Genomic DNA, 19,468 nt, shown 5'->3' on the forward strand with positions numbered 1-19,468 from the left:
TCTTCCGTAACCTTGGATCTCTTAAATTGCGTATGGGTATATACGCTAAGTAAACAAATTAAAAGTATTCAACATCTTATGACTGAGTTTAGTGCGTAGACACAAACATGATGTGTTATCATTTATGGTTTTAAAAGCTGCAACACTGTGAAATCTTTGTTTTTACAAGACTCAACAATAGTTAAGGTAATCGAGCAGAAACAATGACCTCTCTGTGCTAATGAAACTAGTCATTTGTCATGGATTAACTTCAAACCTGGCATCAGGCCTGCTATCGTTGGGCTCACATCCAAGGAGGATACTTAAGGTCTGTATGTAAACACACAGTCTCAAAATAGCAACGAGTCAACATCATAATCTGGTCAGCAGACTAGCAGCTACGTCAAACTACATACGACTTCAGACGAACACGCTGTTCCAAGTCTGGCGTCAACATGCTGCTACAGGAAGCAACTAAAAAACAAACAAAAAAATACCCTTGGTTAAAGGGAATTGATGTACATACAGGACTTTCTAGCTTTCTCTCCATGTATATGAAAAGTGAAACTATGGTTTGCATACAACTTTATATCCACTCCCTGCTGTTCCCCTGGTATACCATAAGAGGGAGCCAAAGATTCATACGAATCCTCCACTGTTTTTACAAATATGATCTAAAATCTTTGAAATGTCCGTATTAGAAGATCTATGTTTATAATGCTTTTTTCCGTCGCCCTTTCCGGCATGAAAAAAGGACAAAAAACAAAAAAAAAAAAAAAAAAAAAAAAAAAAAAAACAATGATGTGATTTTGCTCTGAATGTCAAATGAATTTCTATGAATGCAACCGTGTTGGAAATGAACTGAATAAATAAATAAATAAATATGTCTTAACTCTTAAAAATTAGACTTTTTTTTTTTTTACCATTTTAGAGCCTGCATTCCACCAGCTTGAAATGAAATGATTGATGATGTCACATGGGCCCATTTGTCTGTAAACATCCCATTGTTTTCTATTGGAGTGAAGCATTCAGCCTGATTTTTAGATCATTTAGCAGCTTTTTCAGTCAAAATACCTCCCAAACGGACTTAGACTATTGTCAGTTTGTGCTTCTTCAACAGTCTGTGATTTACTCGCCAACTTCAGCCACCAGAGTGTCAGCCGCACACTCTTTAAGGGAGAGTAAAGGTCCCATAGGAGAGCTCTTCTTCTCTGCATCATTAATTGTTCCCATTAGATTTTTCAAAATAAAAGTGATATTTCTAAATGTTGACCAAATGATTGAACTTTGCACATATTTCCAATGAAGGTTGTTTTGACGCCTCGTAACTCCTGTGAAATCTCATCCCACGACTTTCCTGCAGGAAGATGGACACTCAAAACCTCTCTTATAACACTTTGTATTTCTTTGTTGTTTCACATCTAATGTAGTTGTAATAATTTTAAAGTATAATGCTTAGAAATATATTAGTCTCTTCTGTCTACACGGACCGTGTCATGTTTTCTCAGAGTGGTCATGTAACCAGGTACATCACGTTCCTTTTTTTTTGCACTTTTGCGACACATTTCAATATTGAAATGTATGAAATTCCTCTTCATGAAAGAATAAAAACTTTTGTGATATTCAAGTGTTTTCTCAAAATTCAGGTGTTTTCATTACCTTTTTTCCAGATTTCAAGATGGAGAAATACAGGCCCCAGGTCCTTCTGGCCTGGGGTCCGGTCCCTGCTGGCTCTAGGCCCGCCGGCTGCCCGTTCGGTGCGACTCTGGCCGTCTGCTGGGGTCTCTCTTGGCCCTTCCCTCGGGGGGTTGGGTGCGGGTAGGTGGGTAAGGGGGCGGGGGGCCTGGGGGTTAAGGGTTGAGGTCGGTGGCGGGATGCACCGGGTGCTCGGCTGCTTGGGGCTTCCTCGGATGTGTGTGTGTGGGGGGCATCTGGGGGGCTGCTCGGCCGTGTGGGGGTGGCATGGGGCTCCTTGGCCCCCACTGTTTCTGCTGGCCTGCCTGCATCTACGAGCTCTGGGCTGTTCCTGAGTTTGCAGTGGCGGTTTTTGCACATACACTGGTCTACGATGCACTGGCACGCCTTGGAGATGTGGGATAAAACTCATACTAGGCTAAACTTTACCACTCACTCATACCCCCTGTCCACAGCTACTACCATTATAGCTAAGCTTCACACTTGTCACCATACTGGCTTGATTACACAACATAATAAGCACAATGTTCTACAACTTCACATCTCACTCTCACTGTAAAATAATCTATTCTTCCCCACCCTTTCTATTTCCTACCTTGAGTCTCTCCTCCCTCTCCCCTCCCACTTGTTGTAACACTGCTCTCCCTTTATATATATATATATATATATATATATATATATATATATATATGGGGAGGGCTGGTGATGGTCACAATAAAGCAATAAAATAAACTAATGTATTTCATTGCAATAACAAAACATGCATTGCTGTCTCATAATGATTGCACTTCTTGTAGTGTTGACCTTTGACAGCATGTGCAGACAAGGTAAAAAAAAAAAATACATGAAAAAAGAAATACAGGCTCTAGAATGATGAACGAGAATTAAAAGTTAATAAAACAAATATGGTGCATAATAATGGGTTTTGTTAGGCATAGATCTTCTAATAAGGACATTTCAAAGGTTTTAGGCCACATTTGTAAAAACAGTGGAGGAACCCTTTAAGAGTCTTTAGAGATAATGTTGAGGTTTCATTTATTCACACAACTTTTTATGAAGAAATTTACTTTGATGCCCCTGACTTGTTTCAACTGCCAACTGTCAGTCTTTCTCAGAGGCGACTGCCAATCACTTTGATGTGTCCTTATGAGTTTTTTTCTGGCAGGTCTGTGGAGTCCCAGGTGTGGGAGAGAAAAATGTTCCCCATCCTTGTCACATCAAAGACACATCAACGCAATCAGCAGACACCCCTGAGGAAGACTGACAGTGAACAGTTGAAACATGTCAGGAGATCAAAGTAATTTCCTGAAAAAAGTCGTCTGATTAAATTAAACCAAAAGAAGACTAAATGAACTTGCTGGAATTAGACTTCAGACATGGTTTTTTTATGTTTTATGTTTTTTTCACAAACATTTGAACGTTTTATTATGAAAATAAGACCAAGCATAATTCAAGCACACATGTGGATGTTTCCTTCTATCATGCATTAAGATCTGATGGACACAAATGAAAAGCAGTGAGTCTCTCTGCTGCACCTGTTGTGTTCTTGGTTTCCATGTTCCACTGCTGCAGAGCATCCACACAGTGATACAGTGAGTTTAACGGCCACTGTCCCAGTGTGAGAGGACGGATGGGTGCATGTGTGTGTGGAGGCAGAGGCGTCTCTGATGCTGCTGCTTGTTTTTCACTTGGCCTCCTGGGCTTTTTTGGCACTTTGTTTCTCTTTTGCCTGAAGAGACAAATCAGACGGGCTTTATGTATCATTTTTTAACAAGTGCTATTACTCATCACACCATATTTATATCATCTTCCTAAAGTAACTAAAATGTATTCAAAACAAGCGAGATATTAAAGATTTAATTTGTATTTAATGGTAGTTATTCCCAGCTCGATGCATGTGTACCAAGGGTTCTTTGATCTGATATTGATAACAAAAATAAAGGATCAGATTAGTTGAGCCTGCATCTAAAGTCTCTGATACAAGCAGTCCCTCTATTCCACAATCCGCCCCAGAACGTCTATCCATCATTTTTTTTTATTTTTCAGTTTCTTAGCGTTTCTCTGTAGTCCCTGTACTCTTTCTGGGACATGTCTTAAAGGTGTCAGTACTTTCGTAGCTTGTATGCCAGTCTCTCCTCAAAGCTCGTGTTCATCACTCCTGATCTGTTTCACCAGGCGGTGAAATACAGGTCTATGTTACATGTAATGCAGGTCGATTTGAAAAATACATGTTGAGCAGCGTTTTGTGGGATACAGCGGACGCCGTGTGGTCGTAAAATCTGAGCTTTGCACTTGATTAGCCCGAGTATATTTGAGCCTTTTACAAAGCGGAGGATGCACACAAGCAACATCGGGAGAGCTAAGTAGCTGTAAGGTCCTCGAGGCCCTCAGGTGAAGATTGGAGCATCCGAGCAAATTGCCTGTAGTAACTAGACGGTGCTGCTGATGCATGCGTTTCTGATATATGCAGATTAAAAAGAGTTTAAACCCATGCATGCCTGGAAGTCCCTTTTGTGTCAAAATGTGCAACAATTATTTACTATTAGTACTGATTAAAAAAGGAAAAAAACAACAGAAAAGCTCGACATCACAGCATCAGGGGCCCCTACGCTCAACAGTGCTGGAGAGAACCTCAATTCTGACTATTGTTCTCCATTTGACTAATATCACTTGATCAAGACTTTTTCTAACTTTCCACACTACAAATTATAAAGTGTATCGCGTCTGGAACGCGAGCACATTGTTGGGGATACTTGGAAACATTTCTCCAATTAATCAACAGATAACAATGCAAAGAATGGCGAGATTTTGGGAGACGGTGAGCAGAGGAAATTGTTTTACAGACACAAACGTGAGAAGCGTAAAAACAAACCAGTGCGTACCTTCTCCACCAGTGGTATCAACTGCTGATATTCTGCCAGCGTCTTCAGCAGCTCCATGATGAACGGAAGGTAGTTGTGCTTCCTTCTGATGTTTTCAATCTAAGGGGAGGAGAAAAAGCTCAATAGTTGATCAGGACTGACGTGTTTCTATCACTGAAACTCTGAAAATCTGGACAACGTTGCTAAACATCTGCCCAACATCACAGCTGCAGATGAGTTTGATTAAAAAATAAATAAATGAATGAAAGAAAGTGCTTTTAGTTTATGTTTGTATGAAACCCACTTTATATCTTTTCAGTTTCTGGTTTTCCTCTTCAATGAGTAGCTGGTACTTAGCGATCTCTGATTGGATGGAGCTGAGAAATGTGCTGCTCTGGTCTGTGTCCATTGGTTCCTCCTGTAATCAGAAACAAAACAATGGTTACAAAGTTCTTCTCATTTCATTTAAATGTATACACAACATGTATTCCAAAGCTGCTGAGCTGTGACCAACACATTTCAGCAAAACAAACTTGTATTTTGCTGCCCTCTAGTGGTCAAAGGATTAATCTACTTCAAAGTTAACCTTTCATTACTGACCCTGAACTGTCATTTACTATTTTAATGATCAAGCATGTTCATACTGATGGTTTATGATGTAAACATTTAGTAAATGCACAAAATCAAAGCAAAAAATACACAAAATTACTACAAAAATACAAAGTAACAGAGAAATACACAAAAAAAAAAACAACACATACTTAATGACAACAAAATACACAAAAGGAGAAAATAAAATGCACTAAGTGACAACAAAAATCCTACAAAAACATACAAATAAATGGAAAAATACACTAAAAACAAAATTACATAAAATGACAAAAAGAAAAAAAATGCACATGGAACATAAAAAATGTAAGAACATACCAAAAAAATACACAAAACCACTTAGAAAGACATCCATCATTACCAAAAAATGCACTAAAGACCAAAAAAAAAAAACCCAAAACAAAAAAACAAAAAAATACATAGGACAACAAAATACACAAAGGGAGAAAAAAACACACAATGGGACGTTTATTAAACAGCTGCACAATATGTGCCACTTTTGGCTTTTTTAAAAAAAATAAGAGACAGCACGTGTGAGTGAGTTTTTTAGTGCGGCTTGTTAGGGGAAGGTCTGGGTTCTAACCCATTTAGAAATCCCTCTAACTGTGATTTTCATGCTGTTCTGAGAAGTTGTGATAGCAGCAACTTCTAAAACCAGTATTTTATTACAAAACAAGCTATAAAATAAAACTATATCAATATAGGCGATATTGTAATTCTCGCCAAAATAGAAAAGTTGATACATCTTGAATCTTGATATATTGCCCAGGCCTAATTCTTGTAGTGATTAAACATCTCAATAGTTCCAGTCCATTTATGGCATTACAGAATTGTTTTACTGCAGAGTTGTGTTTTTATAGCATCTTGTAATAACTATCTGTTAAAAAAAATAAGGCAAGACTTGTGATGTCTGGAGAAGCAAAGAAATAAAATTCTGCTTCTCACCTCGGTGAGCTGCGTCTGGAGCTCTGCAATCTTCCTCTCGTAAATCATCTTTCTGTCTGAGACGATGGCCATCAGGTTAAAGCGGATCTCGCCCTCACTGTACCTGGAACAGGAAGCAACAACTGCAATGAGAAAAACTTTCTGAAAGATTGGATAAAAATGAAAAAAAAAAGAAGGTAAAACTCTTCTTACTTCTGTATTCTCTTCTCGATCACTGGGCGGACTGCGTTGATCCAGTCGTCCTGATTACACACACCTGATTACAAACAACGTTAGGATCAATCATTAAACACACTGTGCATGAGCATTAATACAGTAAAGTGATGTCTGCCGACCGAGGTCGATCGGTCCTTCTCGTAGTCCGTCCAGCTCGTACAACCGCCCGTTGACGGGAACGTAGCTCACAAAGTGGAACGCATCTTCGTCCTTTGCCGACGATTTTGCGTCAAATTCAAACATTTGTTGTCTGGAGAAAAAAAAGGAACAATTAGTTTGTTTATTTTTTTTTTGAGAGGAAAATCCAGAGGAACAGCTGTTTCAGCCTCAACTTCATTAACATCCAGCACTGAAATACTGTCAAATGTCAGCATTTAAAACCATAACCAATTTGAACATTAATACAAGAAAGAAAACTAAAGATTGTGCGTTTTTGTGTTCGTTTTGTATATTTTATTTTTATAATCATCTTATGTGTTTTTCTATTATTTTTGCCATCTTGTGTGTTTTTGCACTCCTTTTGTGTATTTTTGTTGTTATTTTGGATTTCTTTTTAATAGTTAGTAATTTTGTGGTGTTGTGTGCAGTTTTGGGAGTCAATTTGTGTATTTCTGTTGTCATTGTATGTATTTTGTTGTGGTTTTGTGTAGCTTTCTGTCATTCTGTGTACTTTTGTTGTCGCTTTGTATGCTTTTCTCTCTTTTTGTGTGGTTTTAGAGTCAATTTGTGTTGTGGGAGTCACTTTTGTGTATTTTTTTAGGTTTTCTATACTTTTTCAGTTATTTTTCTGTATTTTTGTGGTTGTCCTGAGTTTTTAGTGTAAATATAAATTATTGTGTGTGTCTTTAAGTCATTTTGATGCCCAAGTCTTCTCTTAAGTGTTTGGCAGCCAATGGTGCAGCGGTCCCTGTGTAAAGCCAATCAGACGGAGCCTCAGTGAGTGGATGAGCTTACCTGGCAAAGCTGTTGTGAACTTGTCGAATCACTTCAGAGTTGCTGAGAGCCAAACCTTTCATCTGAGGAGAGCACGAGATAAAGGATTAAACTACTGCTGCTGCTGCTTCACAATGTGGAACGCTGTGGTAAAAATATTTTTACTATGTGACAACGTGTTTCGACAATTAATTAGGTTTTCAATGCGAAAAAAAAAAAAATGCCAAGAAAATAAACAACTACACATCTTAATCTTAAGAACTAAGGCTGTAACCAATCAATCTGGATCTATATATTGATTAATTGAGCAACAATGTAATTGAATCAATGCAAACACTGATCAAACATTGCCAGAGAGAAACAGCACAAACGTTTGTTTCTTCTTTTTGTTATAAATGTTTTTTCATTGAAATATCTGAAACATTTTAGCAATAAAATCGTCAAAACATCAACATTTTTTGGTTTTTCTTTTCTATCTTTTAGGTGAAATGTAACCAATTGTGTTAAATTAGTATATAATATTGTCTTAAATCGATCAAAGGCCCATTAATCTAATCCAACTGAAATCAAATCATGGCTGACTTTGTGAAATTGGCAAATATTGTAATGTTATTTTAAGAATCATGTGAAATTGGTGATTTACACACTTAGTTATCCATCTATTAAGCAAGGAATCTCTGTCTGTCTGTTCCTCAAATATCTTTTACGGCCAAAAAAATTACCAGGATCTAGAAAAGATGCTCTGAAATATTTCTGTATAAGTGAAATATATAGAACAACTCACAGCTGAATCGAAACTCTGTGAAAACTCTCTGAACTCGGTCAGTGTGTCTCCCAGAAGCATGTCAGAATGGGAGCAGTTGAGCAGAACGCTGACGATGGCTTGAGTAGCACAAGCATTGTTTATGACCTGGAACACAAGAAGGAAAAAAAAGGAAAGTTATTACTGACGCCCTTTAGTCATTTAAAGTTTGCAGTAAGCAATAAAGACTTATGAAAGACAAAAGATACCCTCAGAAAAAATGGTTAAATTGATTTTCATAAAAGTGTCTGGATAAACACATAATGTTATCAAGTGAACATTTATAAAAAGGAATTGTTGCTCTAATAAATAAACAGCTTTATTCCAAAACAATCTGGAACTTTATTAAATTTGAATCAGTTATGTGGGTTACAACAAATGTGATATCATCTGATTTGTTTAACCATACCTGTTTGGCAAAGAAGATATGATCCAGTCTTGAATCCTGCACAATGGATCCTGCTGGTTCCTCACTGGGCTGCCACTTAAAGAGGAAAATCAACCCGTGGACTGGCCTGCAACAGACGAATCACATTAAAACTGTGGTTTTTACACAAAAGCATGCAGGGGAATAAAAGTGCACGTATTTACACACTTCAGGTTGTCAAAGTTCTCAGGCTCCATGCTCCAAATCTCTTCAACCTGTGCTCCTTTGCAGCCTGAAATAAAGCAATAAGATCTCACTCATTGGACAAGATTGAGTCCGATGCAACGGTTAATCGGAGTAGCCCATATTTACTTTTTTTTTTGGGGAACTTTTAGAGAATATTTTTAAAAATACAAACTCCAGACGGGGATAATAAACTCAACTTCCAAGTTCTTCAAAAGCGAAGAACAAAAAACAACAACAAAAGGTGGTACATTTAAGGAAAATAAATACTTATAAATTGCAAATCAACAAATAAGGTGCATCAGGGCTCCCATATGAGTTTGGGCAGACAAATGTATAAGGACGTGTCTCCTAGTATCTCATACGTATCTATACACCGGCAGTCAATCCGAACAAAAGATGACGTTGCCGAACCTTTTCTAATATATATATAACGTACCTGTGTTTTCACCGTGTCAGGATTAGGAGTGTGACGATATCTCGATACGGCGATATATTGCGAAATTTTTCTGCATGATCAATTACCGATATGCTCGCACTAAGTATCAATTTTTTTTTTTTTTTTACCTTTTCTTTGGTGCAGAAATTTTGTCACTGTTGAAGAAACCAATATTTTGTTTACTGGAACACTGCACTATAATGGTATCACTGGTAAGAAAGAAAGCACTATTGGAGATACTTATACATTTACATTGGTATGTTGACATTTACACAAATGTTGCACTAAAATAGTGTCACTGTCCAGAGGACACTTTTTTAATTTATTGTCTTTAAGTGATATAAAATAAAAAAATAAATAAAATTCACATAATCTTTTTTTTTTTTTTTTTCTTTTGTCATAGATTATCGTAGATTGATTTCTGACCAATATATTGATAATCGCAGTATCATCATATTGTGAGATAATCGTTACCGTGAGCTTTGTATCGTGTATCATATCGTGAGGTACCCAGAGGTTCCCACCCCTAGTCAGGATGGCCGAGTGGTGTAAGTTGCCTCACTCAAGGATTCTTCCTTCCGCTAACGTGGGTTTGACTGCCTGCACGTATTACGTACTGATAGCTACTGCCAATATATAAATATATAAGAATATAAATCGGAGCAGAGGCACATCAGGAGGAGAGCAGGGATAAATATATCAACAAATGGTCAATCTGAGACATTTCAGTCAAAGTATCTTTGTGAGCTTTGGCTAAGGAAAAAAAAAAAAAAAACATGCCATATGCACATATACATATCTACATAAAAATACACACACACACACACTTCCGATTAAAACAACAAATTAACATGAAATCCATGCAAATGTCCTTGTCTAAAGATTTGAAGCACATATTTATGGAGCAACTCGTGTGCAATTGCATCCCTTGTTACATCTGAACGCTGAGTAATGCTAATCAATTAGCTTATATCTACACAACTGGAGCGCATTTATTATGTTTTTTTAAAACATAAAGATGCAGGTACCGATTACATAGACTGTGGGATTCATTTGTGGAAATATAAAAAGTGATGTTTGATGAGGCTGGTCACGTCACGAGTAGCCAGCTAACAAGCTAATTATGACATGCTAACACTAGCAGGGAGCGCTACTCACCAAAGCCTTTAATGAGCTCCGTGAACACTCCGGGGTCGCTCTCCATCAGACACCATTCTCCTGCGCTTCCAGCCATTATCAACACGTTATTCTTTTCTAAACTCAAATAAATGCACACATTCACAATATGCTAACGAGTTAGCTTCAGCTGCAGAATAGCAATTCAGGCTAATTGGACTGGAGCTCGGTGATGACGTCACTGTGACGTTATCCAACGCGCATCCAATAAGGTGCGAGCGTTTCACATCGCGGAGTATATTCACATTTAACTGTTTTATCCGAAATATGTATTTATTGATCCCTGTATTTTGTACCACAGACAATTTTTTCTACATTTAATCCATGTTCCTGTAAATTATATCAATTTATTGTTTGTTACGGAAATGCAATAAGTGACAAAAAAATTAAATAAATAAATAAATATTTAAAAAAAAAAAAAAGGATCCAGGAGTTCCTTCTCAAATGTGATTTAATTTTTGACATCAATAAACTCTTTTTGACCAAAAAAATTATTAATAAAAATAAAACATACACCAGAAAGCGGTCAGTTAATAGTATTTATTGATTTATTCTTTTGTTTTTAAATATATACATTTTATAACTAGGAGGGTTTTTCTCCTCTCAAGAAATTATTTTTACAAACATATGAAAGTACATTTGTGCCATTGGTATTCATATTTTTAAAGCAGAATCTTTTTTTAGCATCAAAATCAGACTTTGAATGTTAAAACCATCAGATTTCTAGCATGCTTTTTTCCCCATTCCTGACAGTTTTTTTTAATTGATGTCTCAAAATATTCAGTTTTAATACTTTTAATTAAAAACTAAAAATAATCAACATAAAAAAAAAAATCAGCGTTTTAAAATATGAATGCAAACTCTGATTGCACAGATTTACTTCCATATGTGTTATTCCTGACACACACACAAAAAAAAAAATTAGATAAACAAAAACAAAAATAAATCAAGAAATTCACCTGCAAAAAATTCAGTGTTTAAAATAAAAATCCAAACTCAAATGGCACAGATTTGTTTTGTGTTATTCCTGAAACTTATTTTTAAATGGATGTCTCAAAAAACAAATATATATATATATATATATATAATATTTTAAATTGAATTAAAAATCAACAACAAATAATTATGAACACTGAAAAAATTCAGTGTTTAAAAATACAAATTCAAACTCGGACAGTACAGATTCACTTCCATATCTTGCATATCTTCATTGTAAATCAGATTGCACCCTGAAGAAGTGGCCAGTTCTTCAATTCTAATAAAAACTTTGACATGAACATATAATAAAAACCAAACCTCTTTATTTAAAATACATTCCTACAGTACATTTACAAAGCACATTTAATATGAGGTATAATAATAAATCGTTTTTTTAAAAAGGGATGTTTCTTTTTAACATAACACTGTTTATCTTTAAATCAATGGTGATGTCACTGAATGATTCACAGATTCTGCTGAAACAATGGCAGCAGCACAATAATAATAATATTATTAATAATAATAATAATAATAATAATAATTTAACCAGCATATAATCAATTACTAATGGCATTTTAATGAATAAATAACATATTCCAGAAATGTCCTACTTGAAGAATTAGACTGAGTAAATATTCAATAAAAAGGGGATTGAAAGTAGCAGTAAGAACGGTTAGTCATTTAGCTGATTCAAAGCCTCCACTCCCAGATTCTGCTCTGTTATCAGCACAGCATGGTGCACACTGCTCTATGAGCGGCACCAGCTTTCCCTGCTGATGGAGCTGTTTGGTATCAGAACCGCCCCCGATGCAGTTCCCGTTGATGAAGACTCTCGGTACCTGAGCAAAGACAGAAGGACATCAACGGGGCCACATTAATAATCAGTCCGCCATTTACAGTAAAATACAGTGACAACCTTAACTTCCACTGATGGAAAAATACATCCACACAGCATAAATACACAAAATGGATTACAAAAACACACAAAATGACAACAAAACGCAAAAAATTACAGAAAAGTACCCACAAAAAATACAGAAAAATAGATACCATACAGCATAAATACACAATATGACAACAAAAGTACAAAAATGAAATAGAAAAACAAATGACAACAAAGCACAAAAAAAACACAAACCACACAGCATAAATACACAAAACGACAACAAAAGTAAAAAAAATGGACTACAAAGACACAAAATGACAACAAAACACAAAAAATTTGTAGAAAAATACACAAAAAAGTCAGAAAAAAACATACCACACAGCATAAATACACAAAATGACAACAAAAGTACAAAAATCGACTACAAAAACACACAAAATTAGGGCTGGGCGATATGGCCTTTTATAAATACCGCGATATTTTTAGGCCATGTCACGATACACGATATATATCTCGATATTTTGCATTACCCTTGAATTAACACTTTGATGCACAAAATCACACCAGTATGATGACTCTATATGTCTACATTAAAACATTCTTGATCATACTGCATTAATATATGCCAATTTTAAACTTTCATGCAAAAAAGGGGATATCACAACTAAGTCAAAGTTGACATAACTGTATTTATTAAACAGTGAGTGGCTCAAACATAAAATTGTCAACAGAAAGTGCACGTTCTGTGCAAAATTGTCACAGAGACATTTCAAAACAAGACATTAGTGCAGGATGCAACTCACATGGCATTTCAAAACACAAAATTAAAGTGCACTTTTTGTACATAATGCCACTACAATATTTTAAAACAAATAGTGCCCTTTTGTGCATGTTGTCATTAAGATGACATTTCAAAAAAAAAAAAAAAAAAAAGTCCGCGAGTTTAACGGTATGGTCATTTTCAACACCGCACAGACTACAAGCTGCGATATATCGAGTATATTCGATATATCGCCCAGCTCTACACAAAATGACAACAAAAGTACAAAAATCGACAACAAAAACACACAAATTGACAACAAAAAACAATACAAAGACAGACAAATACTTAACTCACACCATAAATACACAAAATGACAACAAAAACATGTAAAAGGAACAGAAACATTTACAAAATGACAACAAAACTACAAAAATGGACAACAAAAACACAAAAAAAGAAAAAACACAAAACAATGACAGAAAAACATACACAAAATTACAGAAAAATACATACCACAGCAAGAAAATCATTTAAAATCTAATAGAACATTTTTAATCTAATTGCTCTTTTTTTTCTAAACTTGAAAAGAACAGTTACAGAACCTTTTACGAAATGACAACTAAAGTACAAAAATGGACTAAAAAAAACACACAAAATGACAACAAAACACAAAAAATTACTGAAAAATACACAAAACAACTCAAAAGACACAAATCCCTCTGTTTTTTTTCCCGTATTAATGCTCAGATTAGTCAATATTTTAAATACTGACATGAATGTTGCTAATGTGGCCCTGGGAGTCGGAACACAGCCTGTGGTCCTTTGGAATCTTTTGCTTTGTTAAAATGCACATAAACTCTAAACGACTCCTTGGTTGAACCACAAAATTTGCAAATTATATTGAGTCCATTTCCCTTAATTCTAATAGAAAAGTCACTTAAACTGACTCAGGTTTCTAGGAGAGATCAAAACACCCAAACTTCAATGTTGGAACATAAATCCAGTTAATTATCATCAACTATGGGCCTAAATGTTCCTTAGATGTCTATCAATCAGTTTAAAGCAGCTTCTATATCAATCACACAGTATTGCATCTCTCACCGTCCTGGCTCCGGTAATTTTAGCCAAGGCCTCCTGCATTCTCCTTCCGTCTCCGTGCTCATCCAGCTCAACCACTTTGTAGTTGGCACCGATTTCATTAAACACGTTTTTGGCCATTTTACAATAAGGACAGGTGGTTTTGGAAAAGATGACCACACAGTTCTGAGAAACCACCTCCTGAAAGACCAAGAAAAAATTTAAGTACCCCTATCAAAAACAAGTGGTATGTTTATCAAACTGTCAAATTACACTTTTCAAGAAAGTTTCTACAACAGATTCTGATAAATTCTTTGAACCCATGTGGGACCTTTAAAAAAAAGTTACTGGTACCAAAGTGGTAGCCTTCATAAAACTATTGTATATAACCCCACCTCATTTTTTCACATCAGATCATTTCAACAACTCCAGACCTAACCAATAGAAATGCATACTGAGAACTGGTCATTTTTGGTACCGGTTCCTAATTAGGTCGGTACAGGAGGGCCGCTAAGATTCTGGACAAATGATACCGCTATTGATATTTTTATCCGGCTAACCGACGCATAATTATGACACAGGCTGTCGACAGCAGGTGATGACGTAATGCCTGCTAGCCTCCTCTCTAGTCAACACGTCCGCGGTGCAAGCTAAGCGTTCAAACGTATAGGTCATGAACTACGCCTGCTCAATGATAACGGATAGGATTTGGGGCAAACTGTAAAGTTAAAATATGTCACATAATTTGTTTCCAAACCTAAACTCATTAGTTATCACTCTACATTGTGCTCATTTTTCTGTGAAGTTTGTTTTAAATAAGTTATTTGAGGTTGTAAAACAGGATTTGACGTCATATATGACGTTGATTAACAGCCGCCGAACTTGCGTAGCTCTCTCTTTGTGAATAGCATCAGCAGTTACAATGATGTGATTTTGCTCTGAATGTCAAATGAATTTCTGTGAATGCAACCATGTCGGAAATGAACTGAATAAATAAAAATAAAAAAAAAAAGATACTTAAGTTTGTGGCATAGCTGGGCTGCGTAAGTTATCAGGACAGTACGCTAAATGGCGTGTTACCAAGGCACCTCCTACCAGACCCTACTGCGCAGACTGTGGCTCCAAATGACGTCAAATTTGTAAGATGGAAGCGCCCCTAAGCTCTGTATTTTGGCATCAAGAACATTGAGTGGGAACAGCCCAGTGCACGCCCACTGGTTCAAAGGTGTGTGCTCACTTTACCAAAAACACAGAGAACTCAGATCAATGCAATATTTGTTCAAAAGTAGTTGCATCCAGCAACCTAATGAAGCATTTGAAAGGTATGCGCGGAAAAAAAGCTCAAAGACAGCAGTGATTTTGACTGCTTAAGCCGAGCAGCTAACGTTAGCGCTGTGGCTGCAGTGCAACCATCCAGCTCAGTCTCTGACAATGCTCCGCCAATGAAAAGTCATGGTAGGAGTACACACATTTAAATCTATAGTTATTAACTCCACTGATATTATGTGATGTCTCTAAATGTAAATAACGTTTATCCTTAAGCCAACGTGAACCGAGCAGTATGCCCGACGGGTCCGCTAACCCCAATGACCATCGCCACACAAGGGCAAATGAACATGACGGCTGAAACAGGGCCGTCACAAGGTTCATTGTGAAGGATCTACAGCCAGATGTGATGATGACTGAGGTTGATGCTCAGGACGAAGATGATGATGATGATGAAGAAGAGAAAGACAATGATCTAAGTCTGACATCTTTTTGTGATCTTACGCTGTTTTGTAGCAAAAAGCAATAAACTTAACTCCAAAAATATGTTGTGATTTTGTATTTCAGAATCTGAAACCAGCATCTGCACTTTGACAACTCTTGGCAGAAGAAGATAGACAACGGCAATGGATGCTGAGTCAGCATCAGCACAGTACATCACCATCAATATGAGAAAAAGAAAGACCATGACCCTGTCCACTGGTGGTGGGGTAAGCTTTAATCATCTTCTCCTGCTCAGTGTTGGATCTGTTATGCCTGGCTAACTAAGAATAACTCAGTCCGTGTTGTCCTTTAGTTATTTTTATTCCAGCCTTTAGTCCGTGCCTCGTAGGTACACATTCACAGTCAGCAAGCTACCTCAAGTACAACCGTTTCAGTGGGAACTTCTGGTTTACAAAATAAAAGTCTGTTTGAGCACTGTTATTAGAATGTTACAGAAGATAGGCTAATTTAAATTAGGTTAATATAAACTAAGTTGATCAAAACTTAATAATTAAACCTGCTCAGATTCAGTAAAATCATTGATCCCTGAAAGGAAATATGGTGACATTAATGCTGTTCTCATACATCTTTATATGACATATAAATAATTAAAAAGGAGCAGTCAGAATAATCCATGTCACTACAACTTATATTTACCTTTTAATTGTATCTTACTTTATTTTTGACATACATTTTTGTTTAATTATGAGTTTTATTTTATTTATTAGTATTTATTTTGTTTCCTCACAGCAGTTAAAAACTAATAATTCCATTAAAAAATGATACATTTTTCTAATAAAAAAAAAAAAGGAATTTAAAAAAAATTAAAGTGGAAAACAGAATTTGGGAAAAAATAAAACGGAATTTGGAAAAAAATAAAACGGATCTTATAGGGCCCTAATGGTGTACTGCTACTTTGTTTGGTAGTACTGTACACTACTAAAACAGTTGACTTACTAAAGGTTGAAAAGGCAGGTGTTGAGTAAAGTCTTCCTTAATGTGAGATGTTACGTTACATTACTTGTGTTACCCCCTTATTGTGGTAATAAAAAAAAAAAAGATTTCACGTCTTTTATTACACCAAATCACATATAGCTATACCGATAAATATCGGCTTCGGTAAGGAGCATCAAAATCATTATTGACAAAATCCTAGCAATATGCATCTTTGCTAACCATAGATATAAAGTTTTCATGATGATCATGATTTTCATGATTAAATAAAACGATTTTTAATTTTTTTGGATTGATACGATAATCTTGCGGTGAAATATGTCGATATATCATCGAATTGATTTTTTCTTATACCCTAAGGGGTAAGTGTAGTGCGTTACTTTACTTCATTACCAAAAAAGTAATATCGCAACTGTAAGGCATTACCCACAACACTGGGTATGAGGAATAGATTCTACATCGTTGGTTGGATAGAATGGTCCTGTGTGTAGTGATCAAACTAATCTCTTCAGATATAGAAAATCCGTGTGTGTGCGTGTAGTTTAGGATGGCTATGAATAGAAACAGCCTTACCTGAACATACTGAGCACAGGCTGAGCTGGGCAGACCTCCTGCTGAGGACGACGTCAGATTCCCCATCCTGGGAAAAAACAAAAAGAAAAGTAAAAAGGAGAAAATCTTATTTTAAAATAACGTACACACATTGTAGATCAGAATGATGCAGTATAAAGCATGCTATGTTATGCTATGCTAATATTCATGCAGTAACCTGGCAGAGGGGATGGAATCAAAAGCAAACACAACCGGAAAGCAGCTTTAAAGAAAATAAGAGGATGATGCTATGCTATTATCTTGCGCTACTATATAATTACAAAATAAAAGTGTTTTCTACAAATGCAGCACCAGACAATCCACGTGCTCACATACAGTATAAAGCGACTAAAGCAAAAGGTGAATATTGTTTTTTGTTGGCTTGGCTTGTTTTAGTGAGTTTTTGTTCGATTATATTTACGTAAAGGGGAAGGAAATAAAACACATACTTTCGTCAGATTATTTGCAGAAAAACCATGAATTAAACAGAATAAAAATGTATATGATTTCATTTGAAAAATAAAATATAATCACCAAACACAAAACAGAATTAAAAAAAACAACTTATTTAAGTAAAAACAGAATAAATACCTAATATAGAAATTGTTACAAAGTTTGATTTAGTTTTAGTCAAAATGTATTTAGTTATCGGCACTAATTCAGTTATAATCTACTTTTAGAAAACTAGATGGAATGGAGATTTTTAAATCCGTTACAGTTAGTCGACTAAAATGAACAGCATATTAGGAATTATTGCATTTTTTAATAAAAGATTAATGTATTGTATTATTAATGTTACGTTTCACCTTGTTATAATTTTTACTTGGAGTAATTTTTCCCTGGGATCATTACAGTAATTCTCATTCTGACTAAAACAGTTTTCAAAATAATGTTTAAATGTAAATTATATAATCATATATAGAAATATCAGCCTGTAAAAGCAAAGAAATGCACATGTGAATTCAGCGTTAGGATGCTTCTATATTTATTATCTGTTAACATTAATAATAGTCATTAATTTATTATCTGTTAACATCAATAATAGTCATATATTTATTATCTGTTAACATTAATAATAGTGATATATTTATTATCTGTTAACATCAATAATAGTCATATATTTATTATCTGTTAACATTAATAATAGTGATGTGTTTATTATCTGTTAACATTAATAATAGTCATTAATTTATTATCTGTTAACATCAATAATAGTCATATATTTATTATCTGTTAACATTAATAATAGTCATATATTTATTATCTGTTAACATTAATAATAGTGATATATTTATTATCTATTAACATTAATAATAGTGATATATTTATTATCTATTAACATTAATAATAGTGATATATTTATTATATGTTAACACTAATAATAGTGATATATTTATTATCTGTTAACATTAATAATAGTCATATATTTATTATCTATTAACATTAACAATAGTCATATATTTATTATCTGTAAACATTAACAATAGTCATATATTTATTATCTGTTAACATTAATAATAGTCATATATTTATTATCTGTAAACATTAATAATAGTGATATATTTATTATCTGTAAACATTAATAATAGTCATATATTTATTATCTATTAACATTAACAATAGTCATATATTTATTATCTGTTAACATTAATAATAGTCATATATTTTTTATCTGTTAACATTAATAATAGTGATATATTTATTATCTGTTAACATTAATAATAGTGATATATTTATTATCTGTTAACATTAATAATAGTGATATAGTAATGAAGGTATCGGGTGGTAGAGACCTTCTGCATCCTGTCCATGCCCCCCTGGAAAGAGTCGCTGCGGTGGAGAACATGGCGAATAACGAACAGCAGAACCCCAGAGAGTGAAGCTGAAGCCCCGGGTGAAGCATGCGGTTAGTGATCGGACACAAAGGACCGATACCGACCACAAAATAATGCCGAAAACACCGATTTACGTTTAAATGTCCTCCTACTGCCACTGTTGGTGCTACTGGCGCCTACCTTTCCTTACGTGACCGGCGGAAGTCGTCAGTGTAGCTGCGTTGCCATTACCCTCGGAATCTAAATAGCGAAATAAAAACTGGTAATGGATACACCCAAATTTAGAATAAAATAAAAAACAACCTCAAATATCGCCAAAAAGTTTTTACGATTTTATGAGGAGGTATTTCAGACGTTTCGATATTAAAAT

The 19,468-nt window shown here is 35.2% G+C and overlaps 2 protein-coding genes across 5 annotated transcripts; both read right to left on the reverse strand.

Annotated features, from left to right (window-relative positions):
* Positions 1 to 3,037: 3,037 nt before the first annotated feature.
* Positions 3,038 to 10,458, reverse strand: uchl5 (ubiquitin carboxyl-terminal hydrolase L5). The gene is made up of 11 exons (XM_028444440.1): positions 10,248 to 10,458; positions 8,636 to 8,699; positions 8,450 to 8,555; positions 8,023 to 8,148; positions 7,260 to 7,321; positions 6,425 to 6,555; positions 6,282 to 6,345; positions 6,090 to 6,192; positions 4,840 to 4,953; positions 4,557 to 4,655; positions 3,038 to 3,403 (listed from the first exon to the last, which is right to left on the reverse strand). The coding sequence occupies exons 1-11, from the start codon at positions 10,321 to 10,323 to the stop codon at positions 3,359 to 3,361; spliced, it is 990 nt and encodes a 329-aa protein (XP_028300241.1). The 5' UTR covers positions 10,324 to 10,458; the 3' UTR covers positions 3,038 to 3,358.
* Positions 10,459 to 11,542: 1,084 nt separating this feature from the next.
* Positions 11,543 to 19,468, reverse strand: glrx2 (glutaredoxin 2). Of its 4 annotated transcripts, none has more exons than XM_028444802.1 (4): positions 19,279 to 19,468; positions 17,246 to 17,312; positions 13,994 to 14,170; positions 11,543 to 12,082 (listed from the first exon to the last, which is right to left on the reverse strand). In XM_028444802.1, the coding sequence occupies exons 2-4, from the start codon at positions 17,309 to 17,311 to the stop codon at positions 11,921 to 11,923; spliced, it is 405 nt and encodes a 134-aa protein (XP_028300603.1). In that variant the 5' UTR covers position 17,312; positions 19,279 to 19,468; the 3' UTR covers positions 11,543 to 11,920. The 4 variants fall into 4 exon arrangements, with proteins under 4 accessions (XP_028300603.1, XP_028300604.1, XP_028300601.1 ...); XM_028444803.1 differs by having other exon boundaries at positions 19,233 to 19,468; XM_028444800.1 differs by having other exon boundaries at positions 19,203 to 19,468.

The sequence above is a fragment of the Gouania willdenowi genome, chromosome 4, assembly GCF_900634775.1.
Source record: "Gouania willdenowi chromosome 4, fGouWil2.1, whole genome shotgun sequence".
Classification (NCBI taxonomy): domain Eukaryota; kingdom Metazoa; phylum Chordata; class Actinopteri; order Blenniiformes; family Gobiesocidae; genus Gouania; species Gouania willdenowi.

Coding starts and splice junctions, on each gene's coding strand:
- uchl5 (XM_028444440.1), bottom strand. CDS start 10,323: ATGGCTGGAAGCGCAGGAGAATGGTGTCTGATGGAGAGCGACCCCGGA. Junction 8,700..10,247: donor GGAGCTCATTAAAGGCTTTG/GTGAGTAGCGCT, acceptor GCTTTATTTCAG/GCTGCAAAGGAGCACAGGTT. Junction 4,656..4,839: donor AGAAACTGAAAAGATATAAA/GTGGGTTTCATA, acceptor TCCTCCCCTTAG/ATTGAAAACATCAGAAGGAA.
- glrx2 (XM_028444799.1), bottom strand. CDS start 19,166: ATGCTTCACCCGGGGCTTCAGCTTCACTCTCTGGGGTTCTGCTGTTCG. Junction 14,171..17,245: donor CCTGTGCTCAGTATGTTCAG/GTAAGGCTGTTT, acceptor TTGGTCTTTCAG/GAGGTGGTTTCTCAGAACTG. Junction 12,083..13,993: donor AAATTACCGGAGCCAGGACG/GTGAGAGATGCA, acceptor GTCTTTGCTCAG/GTACCGAGAGTCTTCATCAA.